The sequence below is a fragment of the Augochlora pura genome, chromosome 7 (genome assembly GCF_028453695.1).
Source record: "Augochlora pura isolate Apur16 chromosome 7, APUR_v2.2.1, whole genome shotgun sequence".
Classification (NCBI taxonomy): domain Eukaryota; kingdom Metazoa; phylum Arthropoda; class Insecta; order Hymenoptera; family Halictidae; genus Augochlora; species Augochlora pura.
In genome coordinates this window covers 32,577,501-32,590,574 of record NC_135778.1, presented here as the reverse complement: position 1 = coordinate 32,590,574, position 13,074 = coordinate 32,577,501, and the positions used below count along the sequence as shown (strand labels likewise).

At 41.6% G+C, this 13,074-nt stretch overlaps 5 protein-coding genes across 13 annotated transcripts; 2 read left to right on the top strand and 3 right to left on the bottom strand.

Annotated features, from left to right (window-relative positions):
* The first annotated feature begins 91 nt into the window (after window positions 1–91).
* On the top strand, window positions 92–2,254 carry LOC144472036 (ATP-binding cassette sub-family G member 5). Its single transcript, XM_078184686.1, has 5 exons — window positions 92–321; window positions 381–956; window positions 1,020–1,242; window positions 1,312–1,526; window positions 1,584–2,254. The coding sequence occupies exons 1-5, from the start codon at window positions 126–128 to the stop codon at window positions 2,249–2,251; spliced, it is 1,878 nt and encodes a 625-aa protein (XP_078040812.1). The 5' UTR covers window positions 92–125; the 3' UTR covers window positions 2,252–2,254.
* Window positions 2,240–4,748, bottom strand: Scot (Succinyl-CoA:3-ketoacid CoA transferase). The gene is made up of 7 exons (XM_078184693.1): window positions 4,587–4,748; window positions 3,938–4,315; window positions 3,438–3,863; window positions 3,262–3,370; window positions 2,979–3,195; window positions 2,708–2,919; window positions 2,240–2,611 (listed from the first exon to the last, which is right to left on the bottom strand). Exons 1-7 carry the CDS (start codon window positions 4,674–4,676, stop codon window positions 2,421–2,423), a joined length of 1,623 nt encoding a protein of 540 aa, XP_078040819.1. The 5' UTR covers window positions 4,677–4,748; the 3' UTR covers window positions 2,240–2,420.
* Window positions 4,749–4,855: 107 nt separating this feature from the next.
* Kermit (PDZ domain-containing protein GIPC-like protein kermit) lies at window positions 4,856–8,068 on the bottom strand. 5 transcript variants are annotated; one of them, XM_078184696.1, is made up of 6 exons: window positions 7,738–7,867; window positions 7,637–7,665; window positions 6,796–7,132; window positions 6,064–6,160; window positions 5,621–6,003; window positions 4,856–5,543 (listed from the first exon to the last, which is right to left on the bottom strand). In XM_078184696.1, the coding sequence occupies exons 3-6, from the start codon at window positions 7,126–7,128 to the stop codon at window positions 5,304–5,306; spliced, it is 1,053 nt and encodes a 350-aa protein (XP_078040822.1). In that variant the 5' UTR covers window positions 7,129–7,132; window positions 7,637–7,665; window positions 7,738–7,867; the 3' UTR covers window positions 4,856–5,303. The 5 variants fall into 5 exon arrangements, with proteins under 5 accessions (XP_078040822.1, XP_078040820.1, XP_078040821.1 ...); XM_078184694.1 differs by lacking the exon at window positions 7,637–7,665 and having other exon boundaries at window positions 7,738–8,068; XM_078184695.1 differs by having other exon boundaries at window positions 7,637–8,062.
* Arp8 (Actin-related protein 8) lies at window positions 7,096–11,104 on the top strand. Of its 5 annotated transcripts, none has more exons than XM_078184689.1 (6): window positions 7,096–7,185; window positions 9,087–9,254; window positions 9,315–9,806; window positions 9,875–10,586; window positions 10,654–10,782; window positions 10,848–11,104. In XM_078184689.1, exons 2-6 carry the CDS (start codon window positions 9,129–9,131, stop codon window positions 11,018–11,020), a joined length of 1,632 nt encoding a protein of 543 aa, XP_078040815.1. In that variant the 5' UTR covers window positions 7,096–7,185; window positions 9,087–9,128; the 3' UTR covers window positions 11,021–11,104. The 5 variants fall into 5 exon arrangements, with proteins under 5 accessions (XP_078040815.1, XP_078040816.1, XP_078040813.1 ...); XM_078184690.1 differs by lacking the exon at window positions 7,096–7,185 and adding an exon at window positions 8,156–9,026 and having other exon boundaries at window positions 9,140–9,254; XM_078184687.1 differs by lacking the exon at window positions 7,096–7,185 and adding an exon at window positions 8,156–9,026.
* Window positions 11,087–12,518, bottom strand: LOC144472040 (uncharacterized). Its single transcript, XM_078184699.1, has 4 exons — window positions 11,788–12,518; window positions 11,419–11,554; window positions 11,303–11,359; window positions 11,087–11,239 (listed from the first exon to the last, which is right to left on the bottom strand). The coding sequence occupies exons 1-4, from the start codon at window positions 12,123–12,125 to the stop codon at window positions 11,087–11,089; spliced, it is 684 nt and encodes a 227-aa protein (XP_078040825.1). The 5' UTR covers window positions 12,126–12,518.
* Between the last annotated feature and the right edge of the window lie 556 nt (window positions 12,519–13,074).

Sequence of the window (13,074 nt, the reverse complement as noted above, 5' to 3'; positions counted from 1 at the left end):
CGCTACTACGAACACCTAGCTGACTAGTTCATCCCGTGCTCCCTTAGTTTTAAGGATTAAAGTCGTTCGAACGGTGGAGTGAGTTCCTAGTTGACATTCCGTGTGATCAATGTGAATTCAGGAAGATGATACCGTCGGATTGCACCTTGGATATAGGGAACGTATACCACTCGACGGCAGTGGTGATAGAAGGTAGCTGTGTGAGCAAGACGGAGCCGACTGCGGTGCTTAGAGATGTGTCTGCTAGGGTCCACGGTGGAGAAGTCCTGGCCATCTTAGGTTCCAAGGGGTCAGGCAAGAGGGCTCTGCTGGATGTCATTGGTAATAGGCAGAACATGTTTGTAGTGTTGAGCTGCTGAACAACTTCGGGTCTCTTTTAGCCGGGAGAGCAGAGGGGGAGACGAGGGGTAGAGTCACTCTGAACAACAACCTGCTGACACCGGAGCTATTCAGACGTCATGGGGGATACGTAGCTCACAGATGCCACTTGCTGCCCAGTCTGACAGTTCGACAGAGTCTGACCTATGCCATCTGGCTGGCCAACTTAAGCAACAGGGAGGCCAGGGTGAGACAGACACTGGCAGACCTTGCACTCTCCCAGGTTGCCAATAGGTCAGTCAATGATCTGACAAAACCGGAGTACAGGAGGCTCATGCTGGGGGTTCAGCTGGCTAAGGATCCAACACTGTTGCTCCTCGATGAGCCAACATGGGACACAGATCCTCTGAACACCTATCTAATTGTCTCCATGCTCTGGTCCTATGCTACCAGAAGAGGATCGATCGTAGTCCTCACTATGGAGACACCTAGATCAGATGTCCTCCCATTTGTGAGTCGAGTGACCCTGCTGTGTCTGGGTGCTGTGGTCTATTCTGGACCCACTAGGAGCATGCTAGATTACTTCACTTACATTGGATTCCCTTGCCCAGAGTTGGAAAATCCCCTGATGTATTACTGTAAGTATAACTCGAGGAAGAAAGCTAACTAACAAAGAGCAAAACCGAAAATTGAATGTACAGTGTGCCTGTCCACGGTCGACCGCCGATCCAGGGACCGATTCCTAGAGTCTAATCAACAGATATCAGTGCTGGTCGACAAGTTCAAGGCAGAGGGTGTCATCTACATGAAGGAGGCTCCGCAAGTGCCGCCTAATTTGAAGGACACGCCTCTCGGCATCATGCATAAGGGTTTAGGTCGGGGCATCAAGCCTGGCTGCTTCTCCACTCTGCTTGCCCTCTATTTGTGAGCGATCATTTCAACGAGTCTTCATAATACTTCAGTTATCGTCACCATAGGGCATGTATGTTTTAGGAGAGGCATGGCGGCAACATTCGCGTTCAACAAATCGGGTCTGGGACACTTCGCCACTAGGCTACTGTTGCTGCCATTCTCCGTGGCATTGATGAGCATTCTATATTCCCACTCCACGCCGGTCCAGTCTAGAATATTCTTGCAGACTGGTGGCTTGACCTTTAACGTGCTGACTTTGTTCTACGTTGCTGGGATTGCCTCCACAGCTTTACTCTGTGAGTAACTTCGTTAATTAGGTGTGACTAAGTTGATGTTAATAGTAAAGTCTTCAGTTCCAGGATATCGTGCAAGATACTATCAAGAAAAAAGGGAAGGCCTCTACGGTGGCGCCATGTTCCTAACAGCATACGCGTTGCTAAGCTTGCCCCTCAGCTTCCTGTCTTCTATGATCACCATAGGCATCCTAACACCGATCCTAGAACTAGAGTTATCTTCCTGGGCCTATGCGTCCGGGGTATTATGGGCCAGTTATGTGGCAGCCGAACAAGTGACTGTGGCAGTGATGATGGTAGTTGGGAAGCCGGTAACAGGCGCCATTACCGTTTTGTACATGACGTTAGCATCTCTCGTGGTGGCTTCCGGCGCTATCAGGAGCCTGAAGGGTCTGCCATATTGGCTGGCAGCAGTGTCCACGGCATTGCCAGCTAGATACGCCTCCCTGGCTCTGAATCAACTGGCCATCGACATGCCGATGTTTCTGAATCTTCAGTACAACGAAAGCTTCGTCTGTCCTGGGGTACCCGAGCTCTGTAGGTATCCTGACGGAAGGACCTATCTGATAGAACGATTCACCAGGGAAGGCGAGAATATCTCCGAAGTGTTAAACGTCGATCTGAATTTACTGATCTCTCTAGCATTCGCTGTGGGACTCTGCATATTCAACAGTGTTCTGTATCTTCTTCCTCTGCCAGCCAAAGTGAAGGCTAAGTTCCGAGAGTAAGCGCTTTTATTCGATCATTGATTACAAAATTATTTTACACCGTTCTCCAAGCTTAGTTGCCGTTAAGTTATTTATAGTACATTTAAATTAATCTATAGAAAGATCGATCATGTGTGTGTATGTATAATTTTACAATTGTGAACTTGAGAACTTAAGTAAGCTACCGCTGTTACTCGCATTCCTCTGAGTCCACCTGCCTCATCTCTATGAGATCATCAGCCACTGAGAATTCGCATCCCGTGGAGCTAACTATATCGCTCATCTCAACACCAGGCGCGACTTCAATGAGTTTCAGTCCCTCTCCCTTCATCACCTCGAAGACTGCCATGTCAGTGATTATTAGATCCACGCATTGATGTCCTGACATGTCGTAAAACATAGTTTAGTTAATAGTAAGAACATTAAAGGATTTAAAAAAATTAACCTAATTCTCTGCAGCTTTTATGTTTTTCTTACCCGTCAACGGCATTGTACAGTTTTTCAGTATCTTTGGACTTCCATCCCGGGACTTGTGTTCCATAGTGACCACCACCTTAGTTCCTGGCGCTGCTGCTAAATCCATAGCACCTCCCATTCCTTTTACCAATTTCCCTGGAATCATCCAATTCGCCAGATCTCCAGTTTGCGATACTTCCATGGCTCCAAGTATCGTTAAATCAACGTGACCCCTGGAAGAATCGAAACTAGTACTGATCCTTTAATAAACTCGGATATTTTCATTGCTTACCCTCGAATCATGGCAAAGCTTTCTTCACTGCTGAAGTACGACGCACCCGGCATCACTGTAACCGTTTCCTTGCCGGCGTTAATGAGATCTGGATCGACTTCATTTTCATCAGGGTAAGGTCCAAGACCAAGAATACCGTTCTCCGATTGCAGGGTCACTTTTACATTCTTAGGAATATATTTGCAAGCAAGGATCGGTATACCGATTCCCAAGTTTGCTGCAATTTTGTTGTTTGAACTTAAACATATTCGTAACCATGCTTATGTTTCTAGTAGTAGCTTACCATACATTCCATCTTTGAACTCAAGAGCAGCACGCTTTATGATCCTGTCCCTTAATTTGCTGGCTGGTGTTACTTTCTTTGGCTTCGCACTTTCTTTCGTGCGACATTTCTAGTTAGAAAAGGTCTATTAAGTAAATCAAAATTGGTGTCACATAGAGAAATTTATATTCACGAACCTCCACGCGTTTTTCGTAACATGGACCCTTAACTATTCTGTCGACATAAATTCCTGGCAAATGGATATGATCAGGGTCCAGTTCGCCAACGTCTACAATCTCCTCGACCTCGGCAATTGCAACCGTAGCCGCCTTACACATTACCGGATTAAAATTCCTAGCCGATTTTCTAAAAATTAAATTCCCCGCTTTGTCTGCTTTCCATGCTTTTATGAGGGCATAATCTCCAGTGATAGCCGTCTCCATAACATAATGTCTACCATCGAACTCTGCTATACTCCTTGCTTCCCCAGATATTTCTGCATTCCCATCTTTATCGTACTTGACAACAACATTACCCTCCTGGATCAGTGTACCACAAGCTGTAGGAGTATAAAAAGCTGGTATGCCAGCACCTCCAGCACGAATACGCTCAGCCAATGTGCCCTGTTCCAATAAATATCCAATTATTAGGAATCCGTTGTGTTGTCGATTGAATTTCCTTTATATTTAACAATTACCTGAGGAGTTAATTCAACTTCCAGCTTCCCACTAAGGTACTGCTTTTCGAATTCAGGATTTTCACCCACATAAGAAGCTATCATTCTTTTTATCCTGTATTCCCTCAAAAGCAAACCTAAACCAAAGTCCTCGACGCCTGCATTGTTTGAAACGACGGTTAAATCTTTTACACCTTTTTTCAATACAGCTGCTATTAAATTCTCTGGAATTCCACATAATCCGAATCCACCAACTAAAAGTTTGGCGCCGTCCGGCATGTCGCAAATTACTTCGTCGACGCATTTGAAGACTTTTCCGTTCCCACAAGGTGAAATTTTTTTGCATTCTTCTTCCGCTTCGGAAACATTGGTTTTGACGGAAAATTTAACTGCACATACCTACAAATAGAATTAACTATTTAATAAAAATAAATACTACATCTGTTAACATAATTTGCAACATCTTTAAGTTCATATTGAGCTCACTTCAGCACTAAATAGTTTATAGTAGTAAATGATTACTAATAATGCGGCATTTTTACGATTAATTATTTATAAATCAGTTATTATTAAGCACTCTTTTGTCATATGCATGTACCGGGAGGAAGTATAGGTTAAGTTAGGTTATAATAAACAGAATGATTCGTTATTTTTGGAGGAATTTACGTACCTTCGAAAGTTTGAAGTTTTTATAACCGTTTCTTGAACTTTCGCTCAAGCGAAAGAACAAGCAGCTGGCCCTGCTTATAGCAAAAGCCATGTTTGTGTACTACGTCTTATTCCCTGATTTTGAAACTTGTTTGCTAGGTTAAATGTGGCCGATGTCGGTATTATATACATATATGCATACATACATACATACGTATATAGATATAAATAAGTATCGACTGTGCAGATAACGGACTTACGTGAATTATTTACTGTGATTAAGCGAATGATAAAGAACAAGATTGGAGAAAAACATCTTCATTTCAAGGTCTGGAAACACGGAAAATCAATTATCATAAACACAAGAAAACAATTTAAATTAAGTGTTCTCCATATTATTTATTGTCTATTTTCTCATCAATCTTGAGGCTTTTATGCTTCTCTTGCGTTCGTTCTAGTTGTATACTAGGCCTACACGCTAATAAAGTAATAATTTACAATATAATTACTCTGTTAATTATCTCTAATTCTGTGGGTCATAGTTTCCCAATCTCTTTTAGCTTATAGCCCGCTTTTCCGAATTTTACTATTTATCTGAGAATAAGCAGAACGAAATAACTAAAAATTGGAATGTTATCGGCTCTCGGATTTCTTCAGCGTTGGGAAACTATGATTGAGGATCACCGCCGGGCAATTATCAAATGTACAATAAACATGGCCTCCAAATTAGCCGTTTTCATCATCGATGTCTTCCAGCTCTGGCATCGGTAACTGCGCCCCATAGTTCAATCACAAAATCGTCCGTGAATCCGAAATCCTCTAAGTCTGAATTATCTATTGCCTCCGCGAAATCGATGCTGTTAGCCTTGCCTTCAGACAACTCCCAGATTTGTGTTGCTAATTCAGTGTCATATATACCCATGAAGCTCTCCAAAATCACGTTAATTTTGTCGATACCAACTGTCGCTGCATCATCCACCTAGACAAGAAATAATTTTTAAGTACATATCTTGCAATTGATTCATAATACATTTTTTTATAAAAAGAATTAATTACTGCTTCGACAATTTGGGCGCTGCCATCAGCTTTGAATCTCAATGTCTCCTTTCCAGAACCATAGCCCGATTTTTTACCCTTTTTAAGGTCCCCTCGGGGACCAATGCTAGCAAATCCATTTTTCAACGGCTCGACCAACCTCAATGTGAAGGATGAACCTTTCGGTATTTCTTTCAACATTTTTGCCACCTCGAAGTGTCGTTTGCCGATTAAGCTATTTGAGTCGATCTTCTCTATATGATCCCCGACCTCTATCACTTTTATCCTGTCAATTACCGAACCTTCCTTGATGCGTTTAATAAAAGCGTAACCGGCACCATTATCGGTTATGGTGAGCCCTAGAGCATCATCCGATTTCACCAGCTCGATCTCCTTAGGTCTCCCTAAAGCAACAAATCGGTGTTAATATTTAAATAACAATTAACAGAATTAAGTTGACTGACCTTTCTTATGAGCAAATATAAAGTCACCCACGCCTATCTGACTGCCTAACAGTTCAGTCATCTCCAGTTTGTGTGTGTTGAGTGTACAGAAAAGTATCTGAAAGAAGTAAAAGTTATTAGATTCCCATCGAAAGTGAACGCGCGCGTGATAGCACGGTGCCTAGAGAATAGTTGAACACGTTAGACGTAAAATTAAATGGATCAGTATTCTTCTTAATTGTCACGCTAAATTTCTTTAATGAAACTGCCGCGCATGGGCGAACCGCAAGTTTCCCGCGCTTTTTAGCGGCGGCCATGACGGGACCATTAAAACCTTGGCGCATTAATATCGTTTTAGCCTATTTAAATTAAGGGGACGAAAGTTGCGCTACAAGAGCTAATTACTCGACCTCAAGAAATATACTGCTAATTGGTTCAGTTATAAAATCGCTGAATCATTGGCAGTCAACTTTCACTACTAAGCGACGTAACGAGCGGTCCTTATTTAAATGACTCTAACAGCGGTTGGCGTATGAAACGTGTCCGCAACATTTACAACCAGTTATTACGTGTCTCTCTCACAGAGGATGTGTGCTGGCGAGAGGCCGCGGCCCGTAACCGATGTTTCCTGTATCCGGAACAGCTCTTCCCATAAAAAACGCGGCGCTGAAGCGTTCAGCTATGCATGGCCAGACCCAAAATACCATTGCGCCTGACCCAACCAAGGGGCCCGTATGCTCGGTTTCAACTCACTTGTTCCACAGGCAGATCGTAGCATTCCCCTATTTTCTGATAGAGCTCCCGGACATTGCTAAAGCCCGATATCAGTCCAGTGGGACTGCCATGGGCTAGTTGGCAGTGGAAGACCAGGGGAGCTCTCGAGACCCTCGACGACCTACGTTGTTCCTGCGCCTCTGCATTGTTGTTCTTCTGACCACTACGACCCCCATTACCGGCATCCGATGGCGTCTGTTCCCCTTCGGGGCCGTTCTGCTGACTGTAGTTGTTATTGCCGTGATGGCCGCCGCCGTTCAGCTTCTCTGAAGTTGGCGATCTCTGGGCTACACGCCCCTTGAACAACGGCATGTCTCTGCAAAAACATCGGTCTGATTAACATGTACAGTATACACAGCAACTTCTAAGGTGAGAAGCGAATGAGGAAGCGAGGAGAGCAACGGCAACCGAGAGTCTGTGTGTTCATAGGAACGATAACGATAACGGCACGTCTGCAGGCGGTCTTGTGACTTGTGTCAGTACCAGAAACCACAGACCGCCGATATACTGGTTCTTCAGATGACTGGTGTCGTGTTGCAGTTTCTCACAGTTACCAATTTCATCGCGATCGGCAGCTCGATCACCTATCCAACGATCCTTGACTTCTCGGTTTACGTTTCTCTACTTACACATCAACTTATATTTATTTAAGTCTCGAACTTAACAGTCCCACGGAAATGAGAAGATAATAGTCGAGGGATTAATATGCATTAATATTGTTTCCAAACGGTCCCCGCTGAAATCTGGTGCCGCCCACCGGTGACCGGCGCTGTCAATATTAGCAACGATAGGGAACGGGAATGGTTGCGACGTCTCTTACCTGGCCTACGGTTGCACTGGCCAACGTTCCTGTGTCAAAACAACGGTGCTAGTGGCGCGAACAAACGAAAAAGTTGCGGCGATACGTCATATCTGACCTACTGTTCGCAGAAAAATTTCTCGGCTGCCGGGCACAATATGCTGCTTATCGGTTTTATCGTCATCCGTTATTATCGTAGGTCTGATTCAGTGGCCACGCGAGCGTGCCTCCATGGCAGATCGTTGATCCAACATCAGTCTCTGCGGTGCAAACAAGAACGAATGATTCGTTTTCCGTCGTTGTTAACTGGGTTAAACGATCGTTTGGTGTTGCGCGGAGTCGCGTTTCAAGTCGTTCGTTGATTTGTTTAACGAGGCAGACACCCGTTGATCAATGTGTTTTCTACACGATCGAACAGAGGATCGAGAGAGATAGAGAGAGATAGAAAGCGACGAAAACCTCTCGATCGCGATCACAACTCGCAGAAGCGTGTCGTTGCACTGCCGAACGGTTCCCTTTACCATAGAACCCTTCGAACACAACGGTCCCCCTCTCTTTTCCCAGGAAATATTGCTTGCACTTGTATTCCCACTTGTGTAAGCTATAATATGTCTGTAATATTACAATTCTTTATATCGAAAATGTAGGTATAATCGTTGATAACCTGAGTACAAGAATTTAAGGAATATCTACATCGCTAGAGAGTTTTGATTAGGTATAGAAAGCGAGATTACATCATTGTGTTGTTGGTCGATTAATCTGATTAACGTCCAAGAATGATGATGCCATTTCTGAACATCTATAGATTGGGCATATCGATGAATCTGCAGTCTGAGCCTTTCGATTTCTTATCGATGAAAATTGGGCGATCAGCTATTTGGGAGAACGTGATTTGATGACCCTCTGGTGTTGAGTTCTTGAATTATTGCTAAAACGATTTTATCTACGAGTGGAGGAGCCCATATCGTATTTCAAAATTTCCCCAGATTCTTTCCCTCATGAATTTCTAGCCCTTTACTTTTCTAGTCTCCAGTGTCTTATATTTTCTAAATCCCTTGTTTCTTACCTACCCTAGTTTCTAATCCCTCCGTTACTTTACCTAGCATCTAGACCTTTACCTAGTGTTTAGTTTTTTAGTGTGCCTAGTCCTATTTACCGCCTAGGGTAAAAATGCTTGTTCATCAACCAAAAAGTTCAGCGTTTCACAACTAGATGGAGCCACGCGCATATTCCATCATTTATCGTATCCATACTATTTCAGAAAACACGAATAATACATTCATGTATTTATGCACTAATTTCATTTACAATTCGTGAATTTGTTCAATGAAACACATTCATAATCCGTCAATTACATATCAAGGCATCATAATCTTTAATTATGCCAGTTTTTCAAGAGTCATGTGCGGAGGTAATATATTAAGTTAAATGTTAAGTACCAATGTGTGTTTAATGCTTAAGAGTATTTCAGCAAATTCAAGCACAGACAATTGTTATAATTCACCCTGGCTCTATGTACCTCAGAATGGGTAGAGCATCCGACTTGAATCCCTGTACAATATTAAATGCTGTAGCAAGGAGAAGACTACCTGGGGGTTTGGAGTATAAGGACAGTTTACTACCCCTTGCAGTTCCACGAGTAAGCTTTCCCATGGAAGATTGATTAGAAAAATCTGTTAATTCGTTGTGCTTTTAGTAGACAAAAGAATTGACCCAAGCAATGGAAGAGTCACGTCTACAAGTATCTCATACCCTGCAATCTTGTCTCCAATCCGATGGAAGAAGAAGATATGCCACACCGCCACAGCAAATTGCTGCCTTCAACCGTAGATCCAATCCAGAAGTATCTTCTCCATGTAGTGTGGAGTGGATAAAGACAAACAAAGATGTTGTAGTTGGGGATGACATACTGTCTTTGAACCCAGAAGATAACTTCAATGTTCATTTCCCATACAAGAGAGGAGAACTTAATGTTCACTCGGGTCCTGGAGGAAGTCTGAGAGCTGTAATGGCTGATTTAAAAACCATTTGGGAATATGTGCTTACAGATAAAATGGACATCCCTTTAAGAGACCTAAAACACTATAGGGCAGTCCTCATAATTCCAGATATCTATAATAGGCAGTACCTGAAGGAATTAACAACTTTGATGCTCTGTGAGATTGGATTTGGAGCATGCTTTCTCTTGCAGGTTCTTAATTAAACTGTTATCATAATGAAGTTTTTGAATAATACATAACTTAGTTTCTTTTTTTAAAGGATCATGTAGCAGCCACATTCGGCGCAGGTTTAGGCTATGCCTGTGTGGTCGACGTTGGCGATCAAAAAACATCTGTTTCTTGTGTAGAAGACGGAATTTCTCACAGAAACACCAGAGTCCGAATGGATTATGGGGGGGGTGACATAACACAAACATTTTTCTGGTTGCTGCAAAAATGCGCATTTCCGTATAAAACCTGCGACACCTCGAGCAAGCTAGACGCCCTACTTCTGAATCAACTTAAAAAGGACTTTTGCCACGTCGACCTAAATGTATGTGGCTCGCAAGAAAAAACATTCGTCGTTCGTAAACCTAAACAGCAGACAGAAAAGTACACTCTACAAGTGGGCGACGAATGTCTAGTAGCACCACTTAGTTTGTTCCAACCGGAGTTGTTTAAAGTCACTGGAACCCATAATGTGCACATACAAAAAAGATCAATGGGCGATCCAGAGGACCCACACGATGAAAATTATTTAAGAGAGACTAGTAGGAGGGGTATGAAAGAAAGCTTAGAGCAAACCTCTGAATTACAAGAGGAAGCAACAGCACCGACAGCAGTCGGGGAAGAAGAGGTGGTTGTGGATGCCGTGGACTCTGCGCCGATTGCTTTGTCAAATCGTGATTTGGATGCTCCACGAGATTTTGTCGTTGGTCCACAACAACTGTTGGGCCTCGACCATGCTGTGCTGCAAAGCATTGATCGTTGTCGTATGTATTTACCGCTGTAAGAGTGGCTCTTTAATTGAAAAATTAAAACTTTTTTTGTACTTTACAGCTACCGAAGATTTGAAGAGAAAGATGTACAGCTGCGTGCTAGTCGTGGGCTCGGGAATGAAGTTTCAAGGCATTGGTATGTGGCTCCACAATCGAATTTCTCTTCAAATCCCATACATGTATAGAGCTGGTAAGTTTGATATATTTATATGCCAAATTTGTAAGGATTGCTGTTACACGAGAAAATTGTTGCAGAACAATTAGATATAATAACACAGCCGAAAGAAATGGATCCAGGCATGACTGCGTGGAAAGGCGCGGCGATTCTAAGCTGTTTAGAGTCCGCTCAAGAGCTGTGGATTGGTCGTCAAGAATGGGAACACATAGGTGTTAGAGTATTAAGAGAAAGAGCACCGTTTATGTGGTGAAATTTCAAAGTACAAAATTTGTATTTTTATATTTAAGTTTCTATGTCTAAATCCGATGTAGAAAATTTATAACATGTCCATCAATCTGATCTTGTTGCTATCATTCCTATGTTTAATGGCGATGTCCGCTTCGATCAAAAAATTTACGAAATCCAAGACGTCGGGTGTGATGTCGACGTAAACGTCATCTCCTCCTTTTCCGTACGAAATCGTTAGACGCTGGAAATTTATTGATATAAGTTACATGAATGATCTAGCAGTAAAGTATTTTTTTAACTTTACCTCAAGGAACTTCCTGATTTCTTCATTTTCTGGAAACAAGCAGTCGACTACGTCATCCTGCAACATGAAATTAATTAAGACTTTGTAACAAATGTCTGTATATTTCTTTGACTTACTAAATCCTGTTTCACTTCTCGGAATATTTTCTTAGTTACAGCTTCTTCTGCACGATATGTTGTAGCCCCTGCGTACTCAGTCTGGTTTATGTAAACCTCCTCCATGTTCTTTAGCCCTATCTTTTTATCTTGTAAACTGCAACAGATATAAATATTGTTATTAAATAATTCTAAAAACACTGTGGCCCTCAATATTATAAAAAATAGTCTTCAATATTTAAATTATCAATTATATACATATTTTGGTTCTTTAAACAAGTGTCAAAATTTTTATTTGGTTCTGTGCTGGGATAGATCATTTTTCAATTGGGGGCCTACTGAACTAATTTTTTCTACAGAGGGCCTACTGTACATACTCATTTTACAAACTATGTTATGTCCTGCTGGATCTTTGATAAGCACTCTTTCATGCTTTTCTGCTGTCCTAGAGCCTTTGTAATTTCGTTCTTTAAGGAACTAATGACATCCTCTTCTATGTACGACGACTTAGGTAACGGATAATCCTTTGGTTCTTCTCTACCAATTTCAATAGCCAAACTAGAGCACATTTTGGACTGCTTTTTCTGGACTTCGTCTACATCACTGCACTCTTTGAAACTTGACGGATTCAGTGTAGAAGATTTCAACACTAATTTATCTACTTGCCATAATCGTTTCGTTTGCGTATCTTTTAGCATGTCATAGGTATCCGCCAAAGTAAACTCCATTATTAATATATTAAGATATGTAATAAAATATATACAGAACTTCCAATTGTCGAGATATGTACAATGATCACCGATTCTCTTTAAATACGCGGGAAACTCTTAATATAATCCTTAGTGGTTTAAGGTGGCACCTTAATATAATTGTGCCACCTGGTATGTTATCGTAATTATTTTCAAGCTATAATTGCTCAATTAAGAAGTTCAATGTGTTAGTTTTAATTGAACCTACTGAAAGTTAAAAAATATCAAGAAAAATGCATTAAAATTTAATTTCAAGTTAACTATTGCACCGATAACAGCGCCCTGTGTTGGAAGTTTCTTCCAACATCCGTACAGTGCCAAAACACGTAGTGGCAAAACGCCGAAACTTCTCGGAAATTTTGTCGAATTAATTTACTCTGCTAACTTTGCAAAGGCAATACATGACTGCGGCGCCACTCGAAGCAAAACCATCATGTTCGTTCCAAACTAGTTTCCAAAATTTTGTACTAAATGACGAAACCAACACTAATCTCTGTCAAAAAGTTAAAAAAGTTTACACCAGGTGATAAATTAACATTCATCGGCTGCGTCGGTTACGTTGTCCAACAGTTTGGGCGTTTTGCCACTATGGGTCTCGGCGCTGTACGAATATCAAAAGAGGATTACAGAACTTCCCGCAAAGGGCGCTATTATCAATTGCAAGAATGATCAATTAAAAATTAAATTCTAATGCCTTCTCGAGTGATATTTTTTTACTTTTGGTAACGCAAATTAAAGTTAAAAGTTTGAACTTTAAGATAGACTAAATAAGGTTTGTAAGTCATTACGATAACATATGAAAAATATAAAAATAAGTAACGACTACCACGACTACTTATTGTCTGCAAAAAGCAGCGCAAATATTTAAATCGAAGAGTTTTGTCTAAATTAAAATAAAATAATAACTGTAATTATAATTAAAATATGT